At 41.7% G+C, this 20,530-nt stretch overlaps 2 protein-coding genes across 2 annotated transcripts; one reads left to right on the forward strand and one right to left on the reverse strand.

Moving 5' to 3' along the window:
* The first annotated feature begins 23 nt into the window (after positions 1 to 23).
* On the forward strand, positions 24 to 7,592 carry pex16 (peroxisomal biogenesis factor 16). The gene is made up of 11 exons (XM_084541015.1): positions 24 to 282; positions 420 to 455; positions 1,068 to 1,144; positions 1,649 to 1,782; positions 1,994 to 2,094; positions 2,274 to 2,354; positions 2,536 to 2,685; positions 3,805 to 3,877; positions 5,251 to 5,370; positions 5,623 to 5,687; positions 7,083 to 7,592. The coding sequence occupies exons 1-11, from the start codon at positions 150 to 152 to the stop codon at positions 7,139 to 7,141; spliced, it is 1,029 nt and encodes a 342-aa protein (XP_084397141.1). The 5' UTR covers positions 24 to 149; the 3' UTR covers positions 7,142 to 7,592.
* arfgap2 (ADP-ribosylation factor GTPase activating protein 2) lies at positions 7,513 to 19,721 on the reverse strand. Its single transcript, XM_084541014.1, has 16 exons — positions 19,638 to 19,721; positions 16,709 to 16,827; positions 16,434 to 16,506; positions 15,651 to 15,782; positions 14,183 to 14,263; positions 12,632 to 12,737; positions 12,429 to 12,485; positions 11,376 to 11,428; positions 10,883 to 11,019; positions 10,660 to 10,791; positions 9,800 to 9,928; positions 9,557 to 9,709; positions 9,286 to 9,412; positions 9,120 to 9,207; positions 8,723 to 8,847; positions 7,513 to 8,627 (listed from the first exon to the last, which is right to left on the reverse strand). The coding sequence occupies exons 1-16, from the start codon at positions 19,707 to 19,709 to the stop codon at positions 8,607 to 8,609; spliced, it is 1,605 nt and encodes a 534-aa protein (XP_084397140.1). The 5' UTR covers positions 19,710 to 19,721; the 3' UTR covers positions 7,513 to 8,606.
* Between the last annotated feature and the right edge of the window lie 809 nt (positions 19,722 to 20,530).

Here is a 20,530-nt window from a genome sequence, read left to right on the forward strand (position 1 = left end):
GGACGCTAATAACGGACGGACCATCAACACGGAAGTTTGTTAAGTCTTAAAGAGCTGCTGCTAGAATTCAGGTTTAAAAACTAAATAAGAGTTGGTGGAATCTGGAGACAGCGGCTAAATGAAGAGTTTATTTTGTAGTTGAAGCTGAAATGTCTCACTTTAAGGAGTACATCGATAAACTGACGCGTGTTTACGAGCGGTACACGGAGTATGTGAGGAGGAACCCAGCTGCGACGGCACAGCTGGAGAGCACAGTGCGGACCCTCTCCTACCTGATCGCAGGTGAGTGACACATTTTATTTTATTTATTATAATAATATAAAACAAATCGATGTAACTGAACTGAACGAGTTTCATTTTAACTTAAATAACCATTAAGTTTTGCCTAATGACGGCGTGCTGTGACTTTTATTTTGCAGGTCGATTTGCAGATTCTCATGAAATATCTGAACTAGGTGAGTAAAGGTCAAAGGTCATCAGAGCCACTGTTTCCAAAGCCATGTGAACACATAAACCAGGGCTTCAGGGGACACGTGTGAGCATATCTTGTTATTTCTGACACTTTGTATGATGATATAATGATAATAGAAAACACTTTCACTTTACAGAACCTAGAACCTAGAACCTAGACGATGGTGGCAGTGCTGTAAGAGATGAGATATGATAAGACGAGACTTTATTGGTGCTGAAGAGTTTAGATGTTACAGCAGCAGGACAAGACAGTACAAAAGAATAAATGTTCAATAAAAAACTAATTGAAATAAAATAAGAGCCCTGTGATAGACTGGAGACCTGTCCAGGGTGGACCCCGCCTCTCGTCCAATGACAGCTGGGATAGGCCACTTGCCACTTTATTAGGTACACTAGTGAAAACAGTCCTGCACTAATTCAGTCAAGTTCAACAGCACCACCAACTCCATCCATGTGAATCAGCTTCTCTCTGACGCTGGTTCTACGTCAACTCAACATTATTTATGTTAGAACAACCTCACTGGTGTACCTAATGTTTTGGCAGGTGAGTGTATTGACACAACATGCCAGTAAAATGCTGTGTGTGTGTTTTTCAGTGTACTCTGCCTCCAACCTCCTGGTCCTCTTCAATGACAGCATTCTGCGCAAAGGCCTGAGATGTTCCATCCCTGTGGTGAGCTCTGCAGAGTCTCAGACGAATCATTCTGATCGATCACTGACGCTGAGGGGAGACGAAGAACGAAGCTAAGACAAAGGCGACTGGACTTGTTTAAGACCAGAAAAAGATGCTTCGCCATAATACCAGAATAAATACGAGTTGTAGACCTGTCACTAGGAGCAACAATCTGAGCAACACACAGAGAGACGTTTTCTACATTTCTGCTTAAAAATGACTCAAAACATCAGCAAATATTCACACAAGTCCTGAACGTAGACAAAGAGAACCCAATCAAACACATGGAACAGAGATATTATGTTTTTGTATGTGTTTATTCAGAAATAAGCCAATACTGCATATCAGAGAGGTGCTCCTCTAGTTTATTTCTGTTAGAGTCCATCTGTTCTGAAGCGACCAGTTCATCTGATCATCTGATGTTTTTTAGTCATTTTTTATGCAGAAATGTAGAAACGTGTGAAGGTCTTCAGGACTAACCTGGACGTTGTCCTGTGTGTCCAGCCTCTGTCTCAGCAGAGACTCCTGACGTGGCTCTCTGTGCTGGAGTACGTGGAGGTTTTCCTGGAGATAGGAGCCTGTAAGCTGTGGGGGGACGTCGGCCGCTGGCTGGTGATCGGACTCATTCAGATTTTTAAGTACGGCTTCTGATGAAACACTGGTTTTCATTGTTCTTATCGTCTTGATTTGCAATGCATGTCCATATATTTTTGACCCTGAATTGAATCTGGGGTAAACCAGAGTTTTTGCAAATATTATTTATTGGTATTTTTTTGTTTTTAGAAGCTTAAAGTTTGATTGAAATGTTAAGTTTCACTGCTTCCTCCTCCTCCTCCTCCTCTTCCTCAGGGCCGTTTTCCGCATCGTGCTTCTTCTGTGGTATAAATCTGGCATCCAGACTTCACCTCCCATCATCCCCCTGGAGAGAAATGCAGAATTTGTCAGCGAAGGTGAGTTGTCTTTAATCTTATTTCCCATGAGGAGAAAAGTTAAAGGTGATCTTTTAAAGGCTGCATGCTAGCACTGTGAGCATGTTAGCAGTTAGCATTTAGCCCAAAGCACTGATGAGTTTACATAGATAGTTTAGATTAAATCCAGCAGCTGAATGAGTCGGTGCTTTCCTCCTCAGATGAATGTAACCGGGAGCAGCAGGACGACGTCTGCTTTGTGGGTCAGAGGTCGGGACGGGTCATCAGGCCTCTGGGCAGCGGTGAGGTTTTCTAAAACATTTGAAATGTTTAAACAGACTGAACCAGATGAGGTCGAGCACAGAACCCCCGTCTAGAACTCACATCAACACCTGATCTCACTGGATGGACATGTTCTAGAGCTTCCTCCTCATAATAACTGACGTTCCCGTTCTTCCTCCTCCGTCCTGGTGGGGGTGCCAGCTCCCTCCCTGCAGACCCGGCTGTGGGGAGCACCGAGTCAGAAGAAGAAGAGCAGCAGCTTGAAGGAGGCGCTCCACAGCAAACCAACGCCGCTAGGTCTTCAAGAGACAATCGCTGAGTCCGTGTTCATCGGACGGCCGCTTCTCCACCGTATCCTTCCTCCACTGTACCACAGGTTAACGCTCAGCTTCACTCAGATGTGAGTGATGAAGGCGTCGTGTTCATCCATCAATCATTATAAACTGAACTCTTCACTAAACGTTGCTTAAAAGTATTTACATCCTTCAGAATGTTCTACATTTCTGCATAAACATGACTCTAAACAAGTCCTGAAAATGGACAAAGAACCCAGTCAGACACATGAGACAGAACTATGAGACTAAAGTGAGCCAATATTACATATCATGTCCTCCTTGTTTCCAGTATCTGCTGTGACCTCCTTGTAACTAAATGTTTTCACTATTCATGTGTTGTGAAGATCAGACTGAGACAAATCCCTGATTTATTGAAACTAAACCAGGAACTGAACCACACCTGAGTCTCATTACATTGATGGAAACACTTCTGAACACATGGACTCTGATTGGATCCTAGAGGAGCTCCTCTCTGATATGTAATATTGGTATATTTATGTTTAGTCTGGTTGGGTTCTCTTTGTCGACTTTCAGGATGTTTTGATCATTTTTATGCAGAAATGTAGAAAAACACTGAAGCAGCTTTCCTCACACAAAGAAACAACTATTAGAGTTTACTAATAGAAATTAAAATCTCCATTTCTTACCAGCTGACCAATGAGAAGACAGAAAAGTTAAAAAAAACACTAAGTTTGCATCTTTTTATACACGCTACAGCTTTTTACAAATGAAATAAGACGGTGGAAAGTTAATAATAAAACCAAGAAATTTCATAAATCAGTGAAAACCTAACAGCAACAAAACACTGAAATTAAAATCTTAAAAAAATCTCTATAATCTCTACAGGGCAGCTGAAGGACTAAATAATAGTTTTCTATGTAATGAACCAGAATATAAAGATGGAGGACAACAGATAACAGCTGAACAGGAGGTTTTTAAAGAAGAAAGGTGTCGTACATTAATGGAACTGGTCTGTAGGTGGCAAACTGCTGCAGAGTGACAGGCGCCTTCATCTGAGCTGGATCTGCAGAGAGAATAAATCTGAGTTAGTCTTTTAAGAAAAGGAAATATTTTATTTTATAAAAGTAGTTTAAACCTACAAACGTTCTCGTCCTTAACTCCTTCCCTTCATCAGTTCTCTGCCTCGGACTCTGTGGAAAACAGTCCTGGAAGCCGTGGCTCGTCTCTGGAGCCCTGGAACTCTCCAGGTAAATAAAAATATATATTAATCAGTGTCGTGGATCTTTGTCACGATATCAAGAAAAATAATATGAAAGGCTGGTCGTCATTTAGCTGCAGGTAAAATCATTTAAAGTATTTTATCATGTGTCTAAACTAAAGAACACCTTCGTTAAGATGGATAATATATTCATCACATCATTAATGATTAATGAAATGTTCAGATTGATGCATTAGAGCTGTTTTGATTTTATCTGGAGGTTCAGACTCTTTTGGTTTTCTGTGAATCCACATCCAGAGTTAAACTTCCATTAACCTGGAAAAAAAAAAAGATTTGAAATTAAAGCTTGAATTTAGATCTTGAACTCTGAAAAGTAAATGTAGGGGAGGTTTATTTCAGTTTAAAGATAACTTGGATTTTGATTTTTAATATATTTCTTGACACATTCAGTATTTTTCTATTTTCTACTAAGATCAGGATCAAAATTTCAGATTCTACATCGTAGTTGTTGATTTAACTGTGAATATCTAATGATTTTTTTACTCTTAATAATCTGTAACCACCAAAATGAAAACAGGATTTTGCAGATTTATTGAAAAAACAATAATTAAAAAGCAGACTCTTAAATCTGTAGTTTGTTGAAGCCTCTTTGATTCTTCTTATTTTATTTAAGACTCGTCCTGAATAAGGCTGTCAGTCGTTGGGGTCGTGGTATAAAGCTAAGACAGGTGGACTCGTTGGGTTTCTAGAAGACGTTTCTTCCTACAGGTGGTTGACTCTGGTCACATCAGTAAACTCCCCACCAGACATTTAGAACTGAACTCTTGGATGAAACGTCTTCAGAAACACAGTGAGTTCTTTGGTTCATCTTGTATTTAGGACATTTTATTTCAGCTCTAAATGTCTGGTGGTGTCCATCAGAAACTGGTAATGATCAGATAGAGGTAGAGGTGGAGTTCTGACCTGAGCTGTCTCTTTTGCTCCTGGATGTTTGGTCTTTTTGCTTTGAGTGATTGTTAAGACCGGTCTGGGAGAGAAACCAGTACACTCTGCTCTGACCGGCCTCCCTGTCCTGACAGCATGATGCTATCACCACCATGCAGCTCCTTTTAAATTCAGATAACTCCAAACATTATTCTCCATTTCTGCAGAGGAGCATTCTTGACCTGTGGCAACTCTCTGAGATTAGCAGTGCTTTCTTTTATTTGAACCCAACCTGTAGCGTCAGAAAAATGCCTCGCCGTTATTTATAGAACAGTCTGCTCTGAAAGGTGTTGACCTGAGTCTAAACCTCTGTCCTGGAGTCATACCCAGATAAGATCGGTTGAGTCTGCTGCCACATTCTGACACCCTGACGTCCTGAAGTCATTATTTCTGGTATTTGTTCGTCCTGTCCTTCAGCTTCGCTCTGCTCAGCGACACCAAATTTCAAAATCAATGGGAGAGAGCTGAGATGAGGAGGAGAGGCTTCCTGCTGCTCTACTACCTTCTACGTTCACCGTTCTACGACAGATACTCCAGGTACGTATCTCGTCTGGGACTAAAGGATCCGTCCAATCAGGAGACGTTACTGAGGGTTACTTTAAAGAGACAAGAAAATGTCCATCACACGTCTCCAGTGTCCAACATATTAAAGTCATGAAGACATGAACCTTTAACCCTTAACGTAGATCAGTTGAAGAGAGTCGATCAGTCGATAAAAGGCTTTGGATGATCATCAGGAGATGTTGGGGTAGAACCGGTTTGGTTTTAACTCTGGTTTCTGTTCCTCAGGGAAAAGATTCTGTTCCTGCTCAGACTACTGGCTGATCACGTTCCAGGAATAGGACTCGTGGCTCGTAAGTAGTCTGTCCCTAAAGTGTTACCATAGAGACCTGGTCCCAGTGTCTTCTGTCTCCTTGTTTAACCCAGACTGACTCCATGATGTTCAGATCAGGACTCTGGTTCTGGACCTGGTCACAGACCTGGTTTAGAACAGTTTTTAGACTGATTTGGGACTCTGCTGATGTAAACTGGTTTCAGATGGTTTTGGACCAGTCCTGGACTGGATTTTAAACCACGTTCATCTACATCCTGGTTGATTAGACTGGTCATGGAGCATCTCTGAGACCTGGTCCCAGTTTCTTCTGACTCTTTATTTAATCCAGACTGACTCTATGACGCTCAGATCAGGGCTCTGGTTTTGAACTTGGTTTTAAACTGGTTGATTTGTTATCAGACTGGTTGTAGACCTTTTAGGAACTAGTCTTGGACTCGACTTTTGATTATTTTCATCTACCTCCTTGTTGGTCTGGTCTTGGTGCATCTTTGATAACTTATCTGAACTTGGATTTAGGTCTGGTTTAGAGTCCATAGTCTTAGACTTGGATTTTGTAGTTGTTATCTGACTGGAATTGGATGGTTTTGGACCAGACTTGGACATCCTTGTTAGTCTGGTTCTGTCTCTTCACTTAATCCAGACTGAGTCCACAGTCTATATTGGGACCAGGACTGTTGTTCCGGACCAGGTTACAGATTTGCTTTAGATCTGGAAAAGTAGTTGACTGATTATTGTTTTTTGGGGCGTTTATGATCTGGTTTTGGACCTGGTTTAGAACCGTTTTGAGACTTGTTTCTTGGGGCTGATGTTTTAACTGTAATCTGACGGGATTATGATGGTTTTAGATTACATTCATCCAGGTCCTGGTTAGACTAGTTTGTGACTCTGGGTTTGGACCTGATTAGAGACTTCAGACCAGGTTTACAAAAGTAGTTTATTTACAATGCTTTTAAATTGGTTTTGGTTGTTCTGGGCTACATTGATCAACATCCTGGTTAGACTGGTTTTGGTATATCTCTGAGAACTTGTCTGAACTTGGATTTAGACCTGATTTAGATCAGATTGTAGGCTGGTACTACGAGGCTAATGTAAACGGGGTTTGAACTTGGTTTTAGACCTTGCTTTAGACTACATCTATCACCTACGTTCTGTTTAGACTCGTTATGAAACATCTTTGAGAACTTGACCCAGTGTCTTAATCCAGACTGACTCCACATTGTCCAGATCAGGTGTTAGATCTGGTTTCAGACTAGATTCATCTACATCTCTTGTGGATTCAGTCTCAGACAGACCTTTGTTCTCATGATTCTGCTGCAGAATCAATCTTGAACAAATAAAAATGCTTTAATTTGGAGATGACAAATTATCTTTATTATGGGAAATCTAAAACATCTGATGTGTCTAAATGATCCAGGTCCTCTGATGGATTACCTCCCCACCTGGCAGAAGATCTACTTCTACAACTGGGGATAAAAAGCCTCAGATCGTTGGAGGCAGATGGAGAGAGGAGCTGTCGGGACGTTTCTACTTCAGGCCCAGAGACAAAAGACACTTCCCCAGAAATCAGGACGGAAACCAACACTATTAGGAACTTTGTTTTCCTCAGAAATCATCAAGAGCTTTTCCTTAAATCGTTTCTAATACTAGTTTAAGAAAATGTTTGGCTCCTGTCAGAGACATTCGTTGAGTTGTGATTTATACACGGTGAGTTTTGGTGTTTCATTCCATCCTTTAAACAAAAGCACAAAATAAGAAACCTAAAGAAAAATGATCAGATTTCCAGCAGCAGACATCAAGAAAGAGAAAGTTTAACACCTTGAAAGAAAAGTCAAAGAGAAACAGCAGAAGTTTCTTCATCTTTATTAACATACTGAATAAGTTTCTTCTTTTTTTTGTAGCCTACAAATAAATAATTTTGAACATTTCATCCTTTTCAGTTCACACGTTTCTTACTGGTTTGTTTGTTGGGGGGGGGGGAGTTATTGATAATGTGACAAACACACGACAGATTACAAACCGCTCTCTAGGACCTCATGATTTGCCAAGAACAAATCAGATAATTAAGATTTACTTGCGTTTGTTCGACACATCGCTGACATTTAGAGAAATGATTGAGTTTGTGGAACCGATCCAGAATAAAAGAGGTTCTGCTGTGAAGTGGAGATGCATAGTCAGAACAGTTATTTCTGTTTCAAGAGCGGGACGTAAAACTTTAAATGATGCCTCATGCTTGTTTGACGCCACCCTCGGGTTTTAGTTTCAACCGATTATTTAAACAACAGCAAAAAAAATAATAGAAAGACGTCGAGTTATAAGACACAGATGAATAATTAACCTCTGAAATTAAAGACAGTGCTTCACGAAAATTAGAACAACTAAAATAAAACCCGTGGATAAACTGTGAGCGAGCAGCAGTCAGTTAAACTCAGTGGATCCTTGTTCAAATTAACACTAAAAAATATATACGGCACCTTTTTTTTTTCTTTTTTTAATATCACGGTAAAACAAAAAAAATATCAGATAATATGAATCAAACAAATCAACACTGAGAATCTGAGAATAAGGAATAAAATATAGAAGAATTAACCGTTGACATCATTTTGAAAATCTAAGACCAAAAATATTTTGGACAGAAAAAAAAAATATTACAAATAAAACTCTCGGTTTAGAAAAAAAAAAAGACTCTACCACTGTCCGTCCTCGTCCCCCCCCAAAGATCTGATGGTTTCATTTATGAAAATAAAAGTCTACTAATGAGGATGAGAGAAGAAAATACTGTCTCACTCCTGGAAAATTGTCTCTTAAGTGGAGGACGAGCGAGAATTTCTTTTCTCCATGCAACCCTCTTCTCTCTCACTGTCCCGTCTCCTCGGTCCACATCAGTCAGGAGTCTGGTTGGCTCAGCGTCGGCGTCGGTCGGCGTCGCTGCCGCGGGACGTCAGTACGAGCCGTAACGGTCCTGAGATAAAAATAAATAAAAGGAAAATATATGTGAGCACAGAGGAGAGAGGAGGTGAATGGGACCTGGCGTCAGACTGATCTCTGAGGTCTCACCTGGATCGTGTTCATGACTCCGTTGGCGAGGACGGCCATCTTGCCGGCGACGGTCTTCACGCCCTGCTTGAACTGTGCGATGTCCGGGCCGGAGGGCAGCACGCCGTCGAAGCCCGACGCCCTCCCTGAGAGGAGGAGGAGGAAAGAGTTAAAAACATTATTTCAGTCCGGTGGTGTTCTTGTTGAGCTCAGTGTGTAAAGAAGGAAATTAAAAACTACAAAAATAAAAGCTTGACTTCAGATCAGAGCTGGACAAAATCAAAGACAGAAGAACGATGAGAAACTAGAGGGAGGAGATGGAGGAGACGCCACAGACCTCTGGAACCAAAGAGGACACTAGTTTTGTGGTTTTTAGTTCTCTCTGCTTCACAACAATAATAAAAATCTTTCTCTTTACCTTTCTGGTCGCTGCCGTCCCCAAACAGGTCGGCTGAACTGATGGAGGAGCTTCCAGACATGCTCTCCAGTCTCGTCTTTGCTTCGTACTGAGAAAGGACGAAGCATAAAGTCATCACGGGTCGTTCGTTTCACAGGATCGTACGTCTCGTCTTCAGGTGTCTTACCTCGGCGCTGCTCTCCCGACCAAAGAACATGTCTGAAGAGATGGCCTTTGCGTTGGCGAACTTCTGCCTGGCCTCGCTGGACTCGGACACCGGCGCCGATGCCTCGGCTTTCCTCCGGCTGGGAAGTCTGAAAATTAAAACCCAAGATTATTAATCAGCTCTGGGACGTGTCCATGAGGAGGGGAGGGGAGGGGAGGGACGGGAGGGGAGGGGAGGGGAGGGGAGGGGAGGGGAGGGACGGGAGGGAGGGGGGTCATCTACATCCAGGTACCTCTCTCCAATCGGCTGAATACTAGAGATGGTGACCTCCTCCTTGGGGTCCTCTTTGTCCAGCGCCCAGGAGGTGGCGAAGGAGGACGTCCCTCCATCAGTGTCCCACCGAGATCCAAAGCTGTCCCCCACTGAGAAGGGGTTGTCCTTGTACCTGAGACACGATGGACAGAGGGTTTAGTAAGTGTCTGTGGGTAGAGGACAGACTCAGAGTGGGTGGGTGGGTTCAGAGGGAAGGACGTACTTGGGGGGTCCGGAGGTGAAGCCGGGCTCGTCAAACAGGTCCAGTTTGGAGCGAGAGGAGGACTTGGCTCCGACAGGTGTCTCCTGCTCGATCACCTGCATCTCTGACATCACTGAGTGAGACACGGCACTGAAACAGGAGACAAGCTCACGTCTTAGAGATTTATTTATTATCAGAGACGTTTGTCAGCAGAGACACTACGCTGAGGACGAGGCGTCCAGGGGTCAATGACTAACGGCAGGACATCATTCCCTCCTTCCCTCTTAACTTCCTTACTTCCCTTTCTCCTTTCCTTTATTACTTTTCTCCCTTCCATTCCTTCCTTCCTCCATTCCCTTCTTTCCTTCCCTCTTCCCTCCCTTCTGTTCCTTCCCTTTCTTTCCTCCCTTCCTACCCTTCTTCCATCTTTCCTATCATTCCTTCCTTCCCTCTTTCCCTTCTGTTCTTCCATCTTTCCTTCCCTCCCATTCCCTTCTTTTGTTCCTTCTTGCCTCTTTCCATTCTCTTCTTCCTTCCTTCCCTCTTCCCTCCCTTCTGTTCCTTTCTTGATTCCTTCCCTTTTTCTTTCCTCCCTTCCTACCCTTCTCCCATCTTTCCTTCCTTCCTTTCATCCTTTCATCCTTTCCGTTCCTTCCTTCCAGCTTTCCTATCTTTCCTTCCTTTGTTCTTTACTCCCTTCTGTTTGTCCATCTTTCCTTCCTTCCTCTATTCCCTTCATCGTTCTATCCTTCCCTCTTTCTTTCCTTTCTTCTCTAAAATAACTTATAAAGCAGATCTTAAGGTGTGACAGTCGTTCCATCTTGTTCTCTAACATAATCCTTGCCAGGTGTGAACACAGGTTGTTCCTGTTGTTTCGTTACCTCCTGTTCCCGAAGCCCATGCCCAGCCTCTCAGCCTGCTCCCTCTTCTTTCCCTCCATGTTCTGAAGCTTCTTCTCCTCCATCTTCCTGTCGATCTCCAGCTCTTTGTAGGCCAGACGCATCGAGGCCACGCTGCAGCAGTCAGAGAGGAACACGTCAGAGGGTGGTTTAAAAGCTTCAATCAAACACCGTGTGTTGTTTTAGGAGTCTACGTTCTCCTTACATGGACTCCTCAGCTTGTTTCTTAGCCTCAGTGACCTGCTCCTCCCTCATCTTCTCAGCCACTTGAGCCTGTTTCTCCACCTCAGAGAAGCTCTTGCTGCTCACCTTCTGAGCGCCGAGACCTTTCTTGGCTCCGAGCTGCATCAGCGAGGGGACAGGTGGTAGACAGAGTTAGATATTAAAGGTTGAGCTGAACCGTTTAGTCACAGCAGATACTGGAAACAAGGCTTCATTGAGTTTAACACCTGTGAAAATCTGTTGATGTTTTGAGTCATTTTATACAGGAACGTAGAAAATACTGAAGGACGCAAAAAACTTTCAAGCTGCACTTTGTAATCTGAGCTGTAGAAGTTATCAGACCGACTCCACGTCATGAGGAGGAGGAGGAGGAGGAGGAGGAGGAGGAGGAGGAGGAGGAGGAGGAGGAGGCGGGACCAGCTTATAAAACTAAATGACGTTTCAACAGTGGCAGCAGGTTTGGCTCAAGGACTCACCCCTTTCTTAGCAGCCATGGGCTTCTTCTTCCCGATGATGGACGGCTTCACATCTGTAACACGAGTCAAGATGAAATAAAACATAAAAACCTATGACATATTTTCATTTAGCACCAAAACACAGCAGCTCTGGAGGAAACAGCACTGAGAGGGTTTTCAATCGTTAATTCTCAAACCGTAATCCATCAACTCGTCTCAGACACGCCATAAAGACGAAGACATGTCGGCCGGTGCAGGAAATAAAAAGCATTTTGACCTCAACAAGAACGTTCAGTAACACAGATGTTAGTCCGCCACGTCACTCTCAGAGGAATTTCAAAATAAGGACAGGAATTAAAATGACAGACGTTTGTTTTCAGACTCTTAAACAACTATTATTAGAATCCTTTGATGCGTTGGGTTCATGAGGAGCCTCTCTCTGAGTTATTCCGCCACAGAGTCAACATGCTGGCGGCAAAATACTCATCGAGCCGCTGAGGCAGCTCCACAAAGCCCGCTGTCTTTGTGCACAATGCAGCTCATCCTTTGGTATTTCTGCAAACATCAGAATCGTTTCCATGACGCGGTGAAGACAGCTGAGGTGTCAATCAAATCAAAGCAGCACAACCATGCGTCTGAGCCATAAAACAAAAAAAAAAAAAACAACAGCCAGCGTTCTTTATCACCTGTGGGCGTCCATCCGTCCTGAGACGACAAACGCATGGAGTCCTCTACGGGACGAAACAAACCCAACACACTTCAGACACATGAGATTAATGTTCCTCTATAAACCTGATACTGACTCATTTATTCACTTCAGCTCACTGGAGATAAAACGATACGAAACAAAAGCTGAAAATACTCTGTTCTCCTCATTTGATGTCTAAAGGAACACGGTGTGCACACACTGTGTTTGTCTTTGTGCACATAATTACTACCTACTAGCTGCAGAGTATTAAACAGATGAGTGTCAGACTGACTGTGAACTAAAGTCGCCTCGAGCCTCTAAAGGCTGCAGATGACAGCTCTGATGACGTGAACGCCTTGAGGCTGAACCGAGGGGCGTTTACTCACCGATGGAGGCTTTGGGCGACGTGCTCAGTCCATCGATGCTGGGTCCGTCCTCCGGTTCTACAGAAAAAACACAGATACATAAATAAACCCAGCCCTGATTGGAGGACTGTCCAGTTGATGCAGAGGTATTTGTTTCTCTTTATTGGCTGAAACCAGATCCAGACTCTAATGAACCAGGACACAGAGACGTCTGTTGTACTAACGGTTTTCATCCGGGCTTTTAGCCGTCGTCTCCGTCATCTGTAGAGTGACAGTGGCTCCGTTCTGCTCCGGTTCAGACGCCGGCGCCATGCTCCAGTCGCTGATGGGCTGCAAATGAAACCAAAGCTCTTTATATTTACATTTAAGTGACAAAACGTTCATGTTCATTTTGACCTGGCAGCTATAAAAATGTAAAGGATCTCCTTTTTCTAGTTTTTTATTCCAGTTTGGATGTAAGTTGTGAAATGAAAGCTGTAGGACCATATTGGGTTATTAATCATTTAAAATTATACCACTATCCAAAAAAATATATGGATCTAACTTTCAAAATTAAAGGAATCTTTTAAATAAGTCATAGTTTTTAAAGAACAACAAAGATAGAACCCAATCAAACACCTGAAACAGAAATATTATACTTGAGCCAATATTACATATCAGAGAGGAGCTCCTCTAGGATCCAGTCAGAGTCCATGTGTTCAGAAGTGTTTCCATCAATGTAATGAGACTCAGGTGTGGTTCAGTTCCTGGTTTAGTTTCAATAAATCAGGGATTTGTCTCAGTCTGATCTTCACAGCACATGTTTGTGGACAAAGGAGCTTTCTGAGGAGCTCAGAGAAAGAGTTGTTGTTGCTCATCAGGCTGGAAAAGGTTCCAGAACCATTTCTAAAGAGTTTGGAACCCACAAATAATCCACAGTCAGACAGATTGAAGACGACTGTTCCCCTCCACAGGAGTGGTCCACCAACAAAGATCACTCCATAATAGTCTGAGAGGTCCCAGAGGAACCCAGGGGAACTTCTAAGCAGCTAAAGGCCTCTCTCTCATTGGCTGATGTTAATGTTGATGAATCCACTGAACAACCATGGTGTGATGGACAAAGACACTGCTCTCCAAGAAGAACATTTCTAAACATCATGTGGACAAGACAGAAGACTATTGGGACAATGTTTAGTGGACAGATGAGACCAAAGTAGAATAGTTTGGTTTAAATGAGATGAAACAACACTGCATCATTCCAGCATCAGAACCTCATCCCTCCATCAAACATGGGGGTGCTAATGTCCTGGTTTGGGCCTGTTCTGCTGCATCTGGACCAGGACGGCTTGTCCTCATTGATGGACCAATGAATTCTGAATTCTACCAGTGAACTCTAAAAGAAAATGTCAGGACATCTGTCCATGAGCTGAATGTGAAGAGAAACTGGGTCATGCAGCAAGACAACGAGAACCAAGAACACAAGTGGTTCTACAAGAGAACGGTTAAAGAAGAACAGGATGAATGTTTAGGAACGGCCAAGTCAAAGTCCTGACCTTAATCCAATAGAAATGTTGTGGAAGGACCTGAAGCAAGCAGTTGATGTGAGGAAACCCACCAACATCTCAGAACTGAAGTGGTTCTGTTCTGAGGAATGGGCTAAAATTCCTCCAAGCTGCTGTAGACCACTGATCAGCAGTTACCAGAAACATTTAGTCTAATATTTCTGTTTCGTGTGACTGATTGGAGTTTTGAGTCATTTTTATTCACACCAACACTTTTAACACTGTGTATTATACCTGTGTATGTTCTGCAAAGAAGTCGGTCTCTTTCTTCTCAGGAGTTGCAGCGCTGCCTCCTGCAGAAGAGTCGATCCACAGCTGTAACGAGGACACGAAGAGGAGGAGGAGGAGGAGTTAGTCATCCCGTGATAACAGACGTCTCCGTTAATGATGTTCACACGGGCGCTTATTGTTATATTGACAGTGATGTGATTTGTTTGTACTGTGAGTCACACACACCCAGTGTACTCTGAACTCGACATGCCAACATGACTCAGACACTGATAAGGCCTTCTGGCGTTGTGTGCAGATGTAATAACATTTGAGTTTATTTGCATATAAGTCGAGGGATGCATTATAATGCCAGTTATGGACACATGTATACTACTTACTACGTACTTAAAACATAAGACATGTTTATTAATCCCACTTAAGGGAAATTTCCAATAACAATTTCACAATAACACGGAATTTGGCAAAATATATAAAGAGAAGACAATGACGACTCCGACAGGGTTAAAAAATAGTTACCAAAAAAACACAATACAAATTTGAAAAATATATACAAAAAATAACAATGCTCTGAAAATGTGCCAACAGTGGAATAAACTCTACAAATAAATAACTGCTTAAACTATGAGATGGTGAGGTGGTGGTAGGTAGTAGTAAAACTGAATAGGATGGATGTTAATGGAAGGTCTGACTGGGACATTTAAAGCTGACAATGTGTTTTATTATAGTTCTAGGAACCTTTTTTTGGTAAAGTTTAAATGTTCTTTGGGGAACCCTCCTATACAAGCCCCTTGAGGGTTTTTTGGGGTTTCCCTGGCATGCATTTATGCTCGTACCTTCTTTAATTACATATTGTCAATATATTTTTCTGTATTGTTGTTTTTTTTTTATTGTATTTTATGTGCCAAATAAAACGAAATGAAATGAAAAAAAACCTCATGTTCATGAGCCGCTTGTTCTCGACATTCTTATTCTGACGAAGCTGCCAAGTTTGACTCGATTGTTTCTGAAACAGGGAGGTTGTTGGTAAGTTGTGTTCGGACTGATCAGGTGGGACGCTAAAGTTGATGTTAGAAAAATGTTCAAGTGGAAGGTTTTGACTTTGAGACAAGGGTCTAACTGTGATGGCTCGACGACCGGGTCAGAACATCAACAGAACTGCATCTCCTGTAAAGATGTAGGTTGCTGAGTCTGACCCATGTGGTTCCGACCTAACGGATGAGCTACTGTAGTTCAAACTGCCGAAAAAGCAAACGCTGGATCTGATAGAGAAGAATCTGTTACTGACGTCTTGGTGCCAGATACCACAGCAGACTTTAAAGGTGTCTGACAGACTGATGGATGCTCCAGGATGACGTACGGGTTCGTTAAATTAGTTTGAGTTTATTCGGTTTTACTGAACTAACTTATAAAACCGTGAGAGTCTGAGATGACTCCCAGGAGTTAAATGCAGTGTTGTGCGACTGATACTCACATCTGTGCCGTATTTGGACAGCGCAGCGTTCGCCTGCTGCCGAATCTTCTCCCGGTACATCTGGGCTGCACGGCTGTTGTACTTGGCGTTGGTGTCGTTCGTGGAGCAGCCATGCTGGCGGAAGAACGCCGTCTTCAGGTGGAAGGAGAAAGAAAGAGAATAAATGTTAAGGGCTGGGTGTCGCTACCGAGTTCTTGATGTGATTCCGATTCACAAGGAAACGACTGGATTTATTTCAGTTTTTAAAAGATTTCACTCCGTTCTGAAAGAGATATTTATAAAACTAACGTCCTCATTGGTTCCAGAGGTTTGTGGCGTCTCCTCCATCTTCTCCCTCTAGTTTCTCATCTTTCATGCGTCTTTGCTTTTGTCCAGCTCTTCTCTGTCGTCATTTTAAATCTTTCAGCCCTTCACATGTGCACTAATCTCAATGCACTGCAACAAGATTTCTAAGGAGAGGCTGCAGGAAATGCTTTCTCTTTATTTTATTAATACAATATTAGCTCTTTAAAACCCCGGCCGTATATATTTTAGAGTCAGATGCAGTTGTTCCAGCTTCTAAAACAAGATCTTTTCTCTTTAGTCACCTATGACGGTAAACTGAACATCCTTTATCGAACTTAACAAGCCAGGAGGATTTATGAAACCTCGTTTTACCATTCAAAATATTTCTGCAGTATTGTAAGGGTTCTGCATAAATACATTTTTTGAAACCCAGCCCAGTTAATTAGGCTTTCATTCATATGTCAGATCTGGTCAGAACTCAGTTTTCCTCAGACTTACCGCGTTGGCGTTGCCTCCAACCTGCATACATCTGAGCTGGAACCAGTTCCAGTTGGAGTCTAACTCGGTGGATCTGAGGGAGAAAGGGAAGCACATGGTGATGGTGGGGGTCAACCCTGTCCAGTACAGCAGCACAGGAAGTGTTAAACGTAAAGTCATCTGTGGTCACGTTCCTCTGACAGCAGCTTTAACACTCAGACTGCTCAGCTCCTCATTAAGGCTGTCAAAGAAGAATGCCCCACGATGACGGCTGAGGTGCAGCGGCTGACGTTTACCTGATGAAGCTGAGGTGCACGCCCAAGGAGCGGTGGATGCCGGAGCAGTCAATGCACAGGAACACGCCGTATGAAATACTGGCCCAGCTCGGGTTCTTGGCAGCACAGTCAAAGCATACCTGCACAAGAAACACAATGTACACTATGTTAGAGACAAACCTGACGCCTTGATGAGCTCGGCAGGAAGACAACGCACAAACCAGGCATTTCATTTTTTGGTTTTTCATGTTCGCTGAAAACTATGAAAACTGGACGAAACAAATCTGTTATCTGATTTTATTTTTAAATCCAAAAACTTTTCTTTTATTCTGCAGTTTAAAACAAAAAAGATAAAGTTAATAATAGTCTTAATAGACTAAATAAACATATTCAAAACAGTTAGAACCGTGCCTTCATCTGACCAAGTCACGTTTACGCTTTTTTTCCTGGTAATTTTAAGTTTGGTTTTAGACTCTAAAATAAAAAAAATATTTTCATTTTAAAAAGCAAAATCCCCAAAAATGCCAAGTGAGCAAATTAACACTTTAATCTATGAAACCAGAAAGAGAAGTAAAGGAGAAACCGGTGGTTATTAGATTTATATAAAAGCAGAAGGTTTTGTAGAAGAAGAAGAAGAAGAAGAAGAAGAAGAAGACGTTTCCATCAGTGATATTAAATCTTTTCTGTCTAAACGGAGCACGGACATGACTCTGGAACAATATTCAGATGTAATTTTAGACTTTCTGACTCAAGGTATCTGGTCATCTGGATTTATCTCTGAATCTGGAGAAGAACCAGGTTTATTTCCCTCAAGAAACATCTCAAAATATGCTGAACCCTGCTGTCGTAATGCTGCATGCCTGTGACGGCAGTGTTATAGGTGCAAACTACTTCCTGTTTCATTTAGGGAGAATACAGCTGTTTGTTTGTTGTTTGTTTTTCCAAAAATTCTATAGTCTATAACGAAAAAGAGAATGTTAATATTAGACTTAATTTTCTTTCTACTAATGTGAAAAATTAAATCACGTGAACTAGTGAACCCGTCGTAATAACATTTGTACCTACTGATTACAGCCTGATCATTTCTGCTCTGATGTAAACACTGGGGACATCTGGTGGTTTGCTCCTGTTCAGTTCTGGCCAGAGAACATTGACGCATGTTACATGTTGTATCTCCTGTCACTACTAAATAAAATCACGTGTTTGAGTCGGGAGGCTTCGCGGTCTAAACAAATACAACTACATCCATTCACACAAGAAAGAGACGACTGATATGAAGACAGTGGATGTCATAGAAACAGATAACTCTTCATATTCTGGGTTTCAACATCATGAACTCATGAAATGATTGAATACGAGTCATTAAAAAATATGTTTAGGTTATGAACATGTGCGCGATCGGTCAGAGAGACTTTACAGCTTGTTCCAAAATATGGATCATCTCACCAAGTCATGACTCATGACTCCCACCCTCACATCTTTCCTTTCTTCCCTGCTTCCATTTTTCTTTCCTTCCTCATTTACATCTTTCTTTCTTTTTCTCCTGTCCTTGCTTATTTCCTTCCTTTCCTTTCATCTTGCCTTCATTCCTTCATCCTTCCTAAAATAACATCAGGGCAGAGATCAAGAAATAAAAAACTTGTGAGAGTCTTTCCATCTGGTTCCAACATCTGGATCATGTCTCCAAGTCAACCAGCAGCTGTTGATGGTTCTGATCCAGCGGTAGGTAGAGATCCATTAGAGACAGCAGCTGGTACAATATTCTACTGACCACATGATGGCGCTGCTGATTTACAGACACACAAACTGAGATCAGATCTCAAGTGCTGGCTGGGGACGCATGTGGAGACACATTTAGATTAAGACCAGGTGGAGACACGGGGACGTAGAGATGGACAGGTGAGACCAGATTGACCTGGTTGGATGTTAAACCAACGTCTGAACAAAGTCTGACACTTTCACTACTTCATTTCTTAAGTTTAAGACTTTGGCTTTATCCAACTTTAAATTATTTTTCCAAGTTATTTACTTGAGCTGTCTTGCCTTTGCTATTGCTCTAAATTTGCCTTTGAGGATCAATAAAGTCTCATTTTTATTATTTTATAGACTTACTAACTGAAACTAATGAATGAGAACCATCATTAGTCGCTGCCTTAGTGCAGATGTGTACCTTTATTAGTAATTAAATTTAACTTTTCCTCATATTTGATGTAGTTTTAAAGTGATGACAGATGTATTGGTGACATTATTGATTTGTGTTAGAGATCAAACTGTAAAACAGGTGCTGTATAAATAAAGTTTGATTGACTGACTGGTCAACCAAAGGTTCCAGCTGAGTCTAATTTAGAAAATAAAAGCTAAATGCTGTATACAGGCCTAGCTTGATGCTAAAACAGTGGATAAAACATTAACACAGGCCTGGTTGGTTAACAGTGTCTCCTCAAACTCTTCCAAATAATAACTGAATGTCAAACTGACCATATGGTTCTGGTAATGAAGCAGAAACCCTGACAAATGTCATGTAGTTAGCATACACAGCTAGCATTAATTAGCAACATATGGATCAATACAGTCACGACTTTGAATTTGTACGTGACAATCTTCAGTAAATAAAACGTTTTATTCCGCGAACATTAACTCTCTAGGTGAGTTAGTCTGGTTTAATTACTGAAGGTAAAGCAGATTAGCATGTTAGCTTTCTCAACGTACACAAATTGTATACGTGGCCTTTATGTTTGACAGCTTTACCTGCCGGCAGGCTAGCAGCCGTTAGCTTCGGTTAGCTTCCCGACCGTGTAGCCGGGGCCTTAGCTAAGTGCTAACAAAACTAGCGAGCTAGGGCAGGTGAAGCTAACCGAGCGAGTGCCAGTTAAGATAGAAAAAAATAAAACTTAACGCGGGAGCGACAAACAAACGAACAGGGACTGGGTAGGTTTTATTTTCGGGTTACCTTGTTTGTCGGAATCGATCTTAATCGTTTGAAGATGGTGAGGATCTCGGTCTTATTTGGTTCCGTAGCCATCTTGACACTCTGACAATTTCCACACGATTACGTCACTACGGTATCCCGTGAGCCCCAAATGAAGAAAAAACGAGTTATTTTCAATAAAGCTCATTGAAAAAAAAAAAAAAAAAAAAAAAAAAATGAAGAAAAAACGTAAAGAAAGCGAAAGCGTTAAAAAATAGTAATAAGATATCACAATATTCGAATTATTATTTGTTTATCATTATATTTTATATAAAAGTAATTTTAACAGTTTTTACATAACATTCAGCTACTATTTTGACCTCAGCTAATTAATTAACCTCTTATATGCCAATTAAAGACTGGGAATACAGCTCTTTTAGGCTAGCTAATTAGCAACCCAGTTATATACTAATTAAGGATGGAGCTCTGGACTCTTTTAAGGGAGTGGGATCTTATGGCTCATTTTTTTTTATATATATATATAATTTTTTCCTATACTGAAATATAGACTTTGTTTTCCAAAATTATTTTCTCAAGTTTCATTTACACAGCATGTCCAATTAATTATTATGATCCAGTCTCATTAGCTGTCCAGTTACATGGCAGTTAAAGATGTGAATTTAGACTCTTTGTAGGAAGTCCATTCTTTTTTAGAACTAGTCATGGTTCTACATGATTCTACATGAAGGTTTTACATGCTGTTGATTCAGTCCTGAGCTAATTAAGCTAAGATGTAGACATCATACAAATATTTTCTTATCTTTTGTGACATATTGAGCATTTTGCGGGCGTCATAGTATCAACCATTAGCCTAGGATGTTGTATTGTTCCCAATCTAAAAACTCTATATTCATGTACTGTACACTAACTGTATG

Source organism: Chelon labrosus (genome assembly GCF_963514085.1).
Source record: "Chelon labrosus genome assembly, chromosome: 3".
NCBI classification, from domain to species: Eukaryota; Metazoa; Chordata; class Actinopteri; order Mugiliformes; family Mugilidae; genus Chelon; species Chelon labrosus.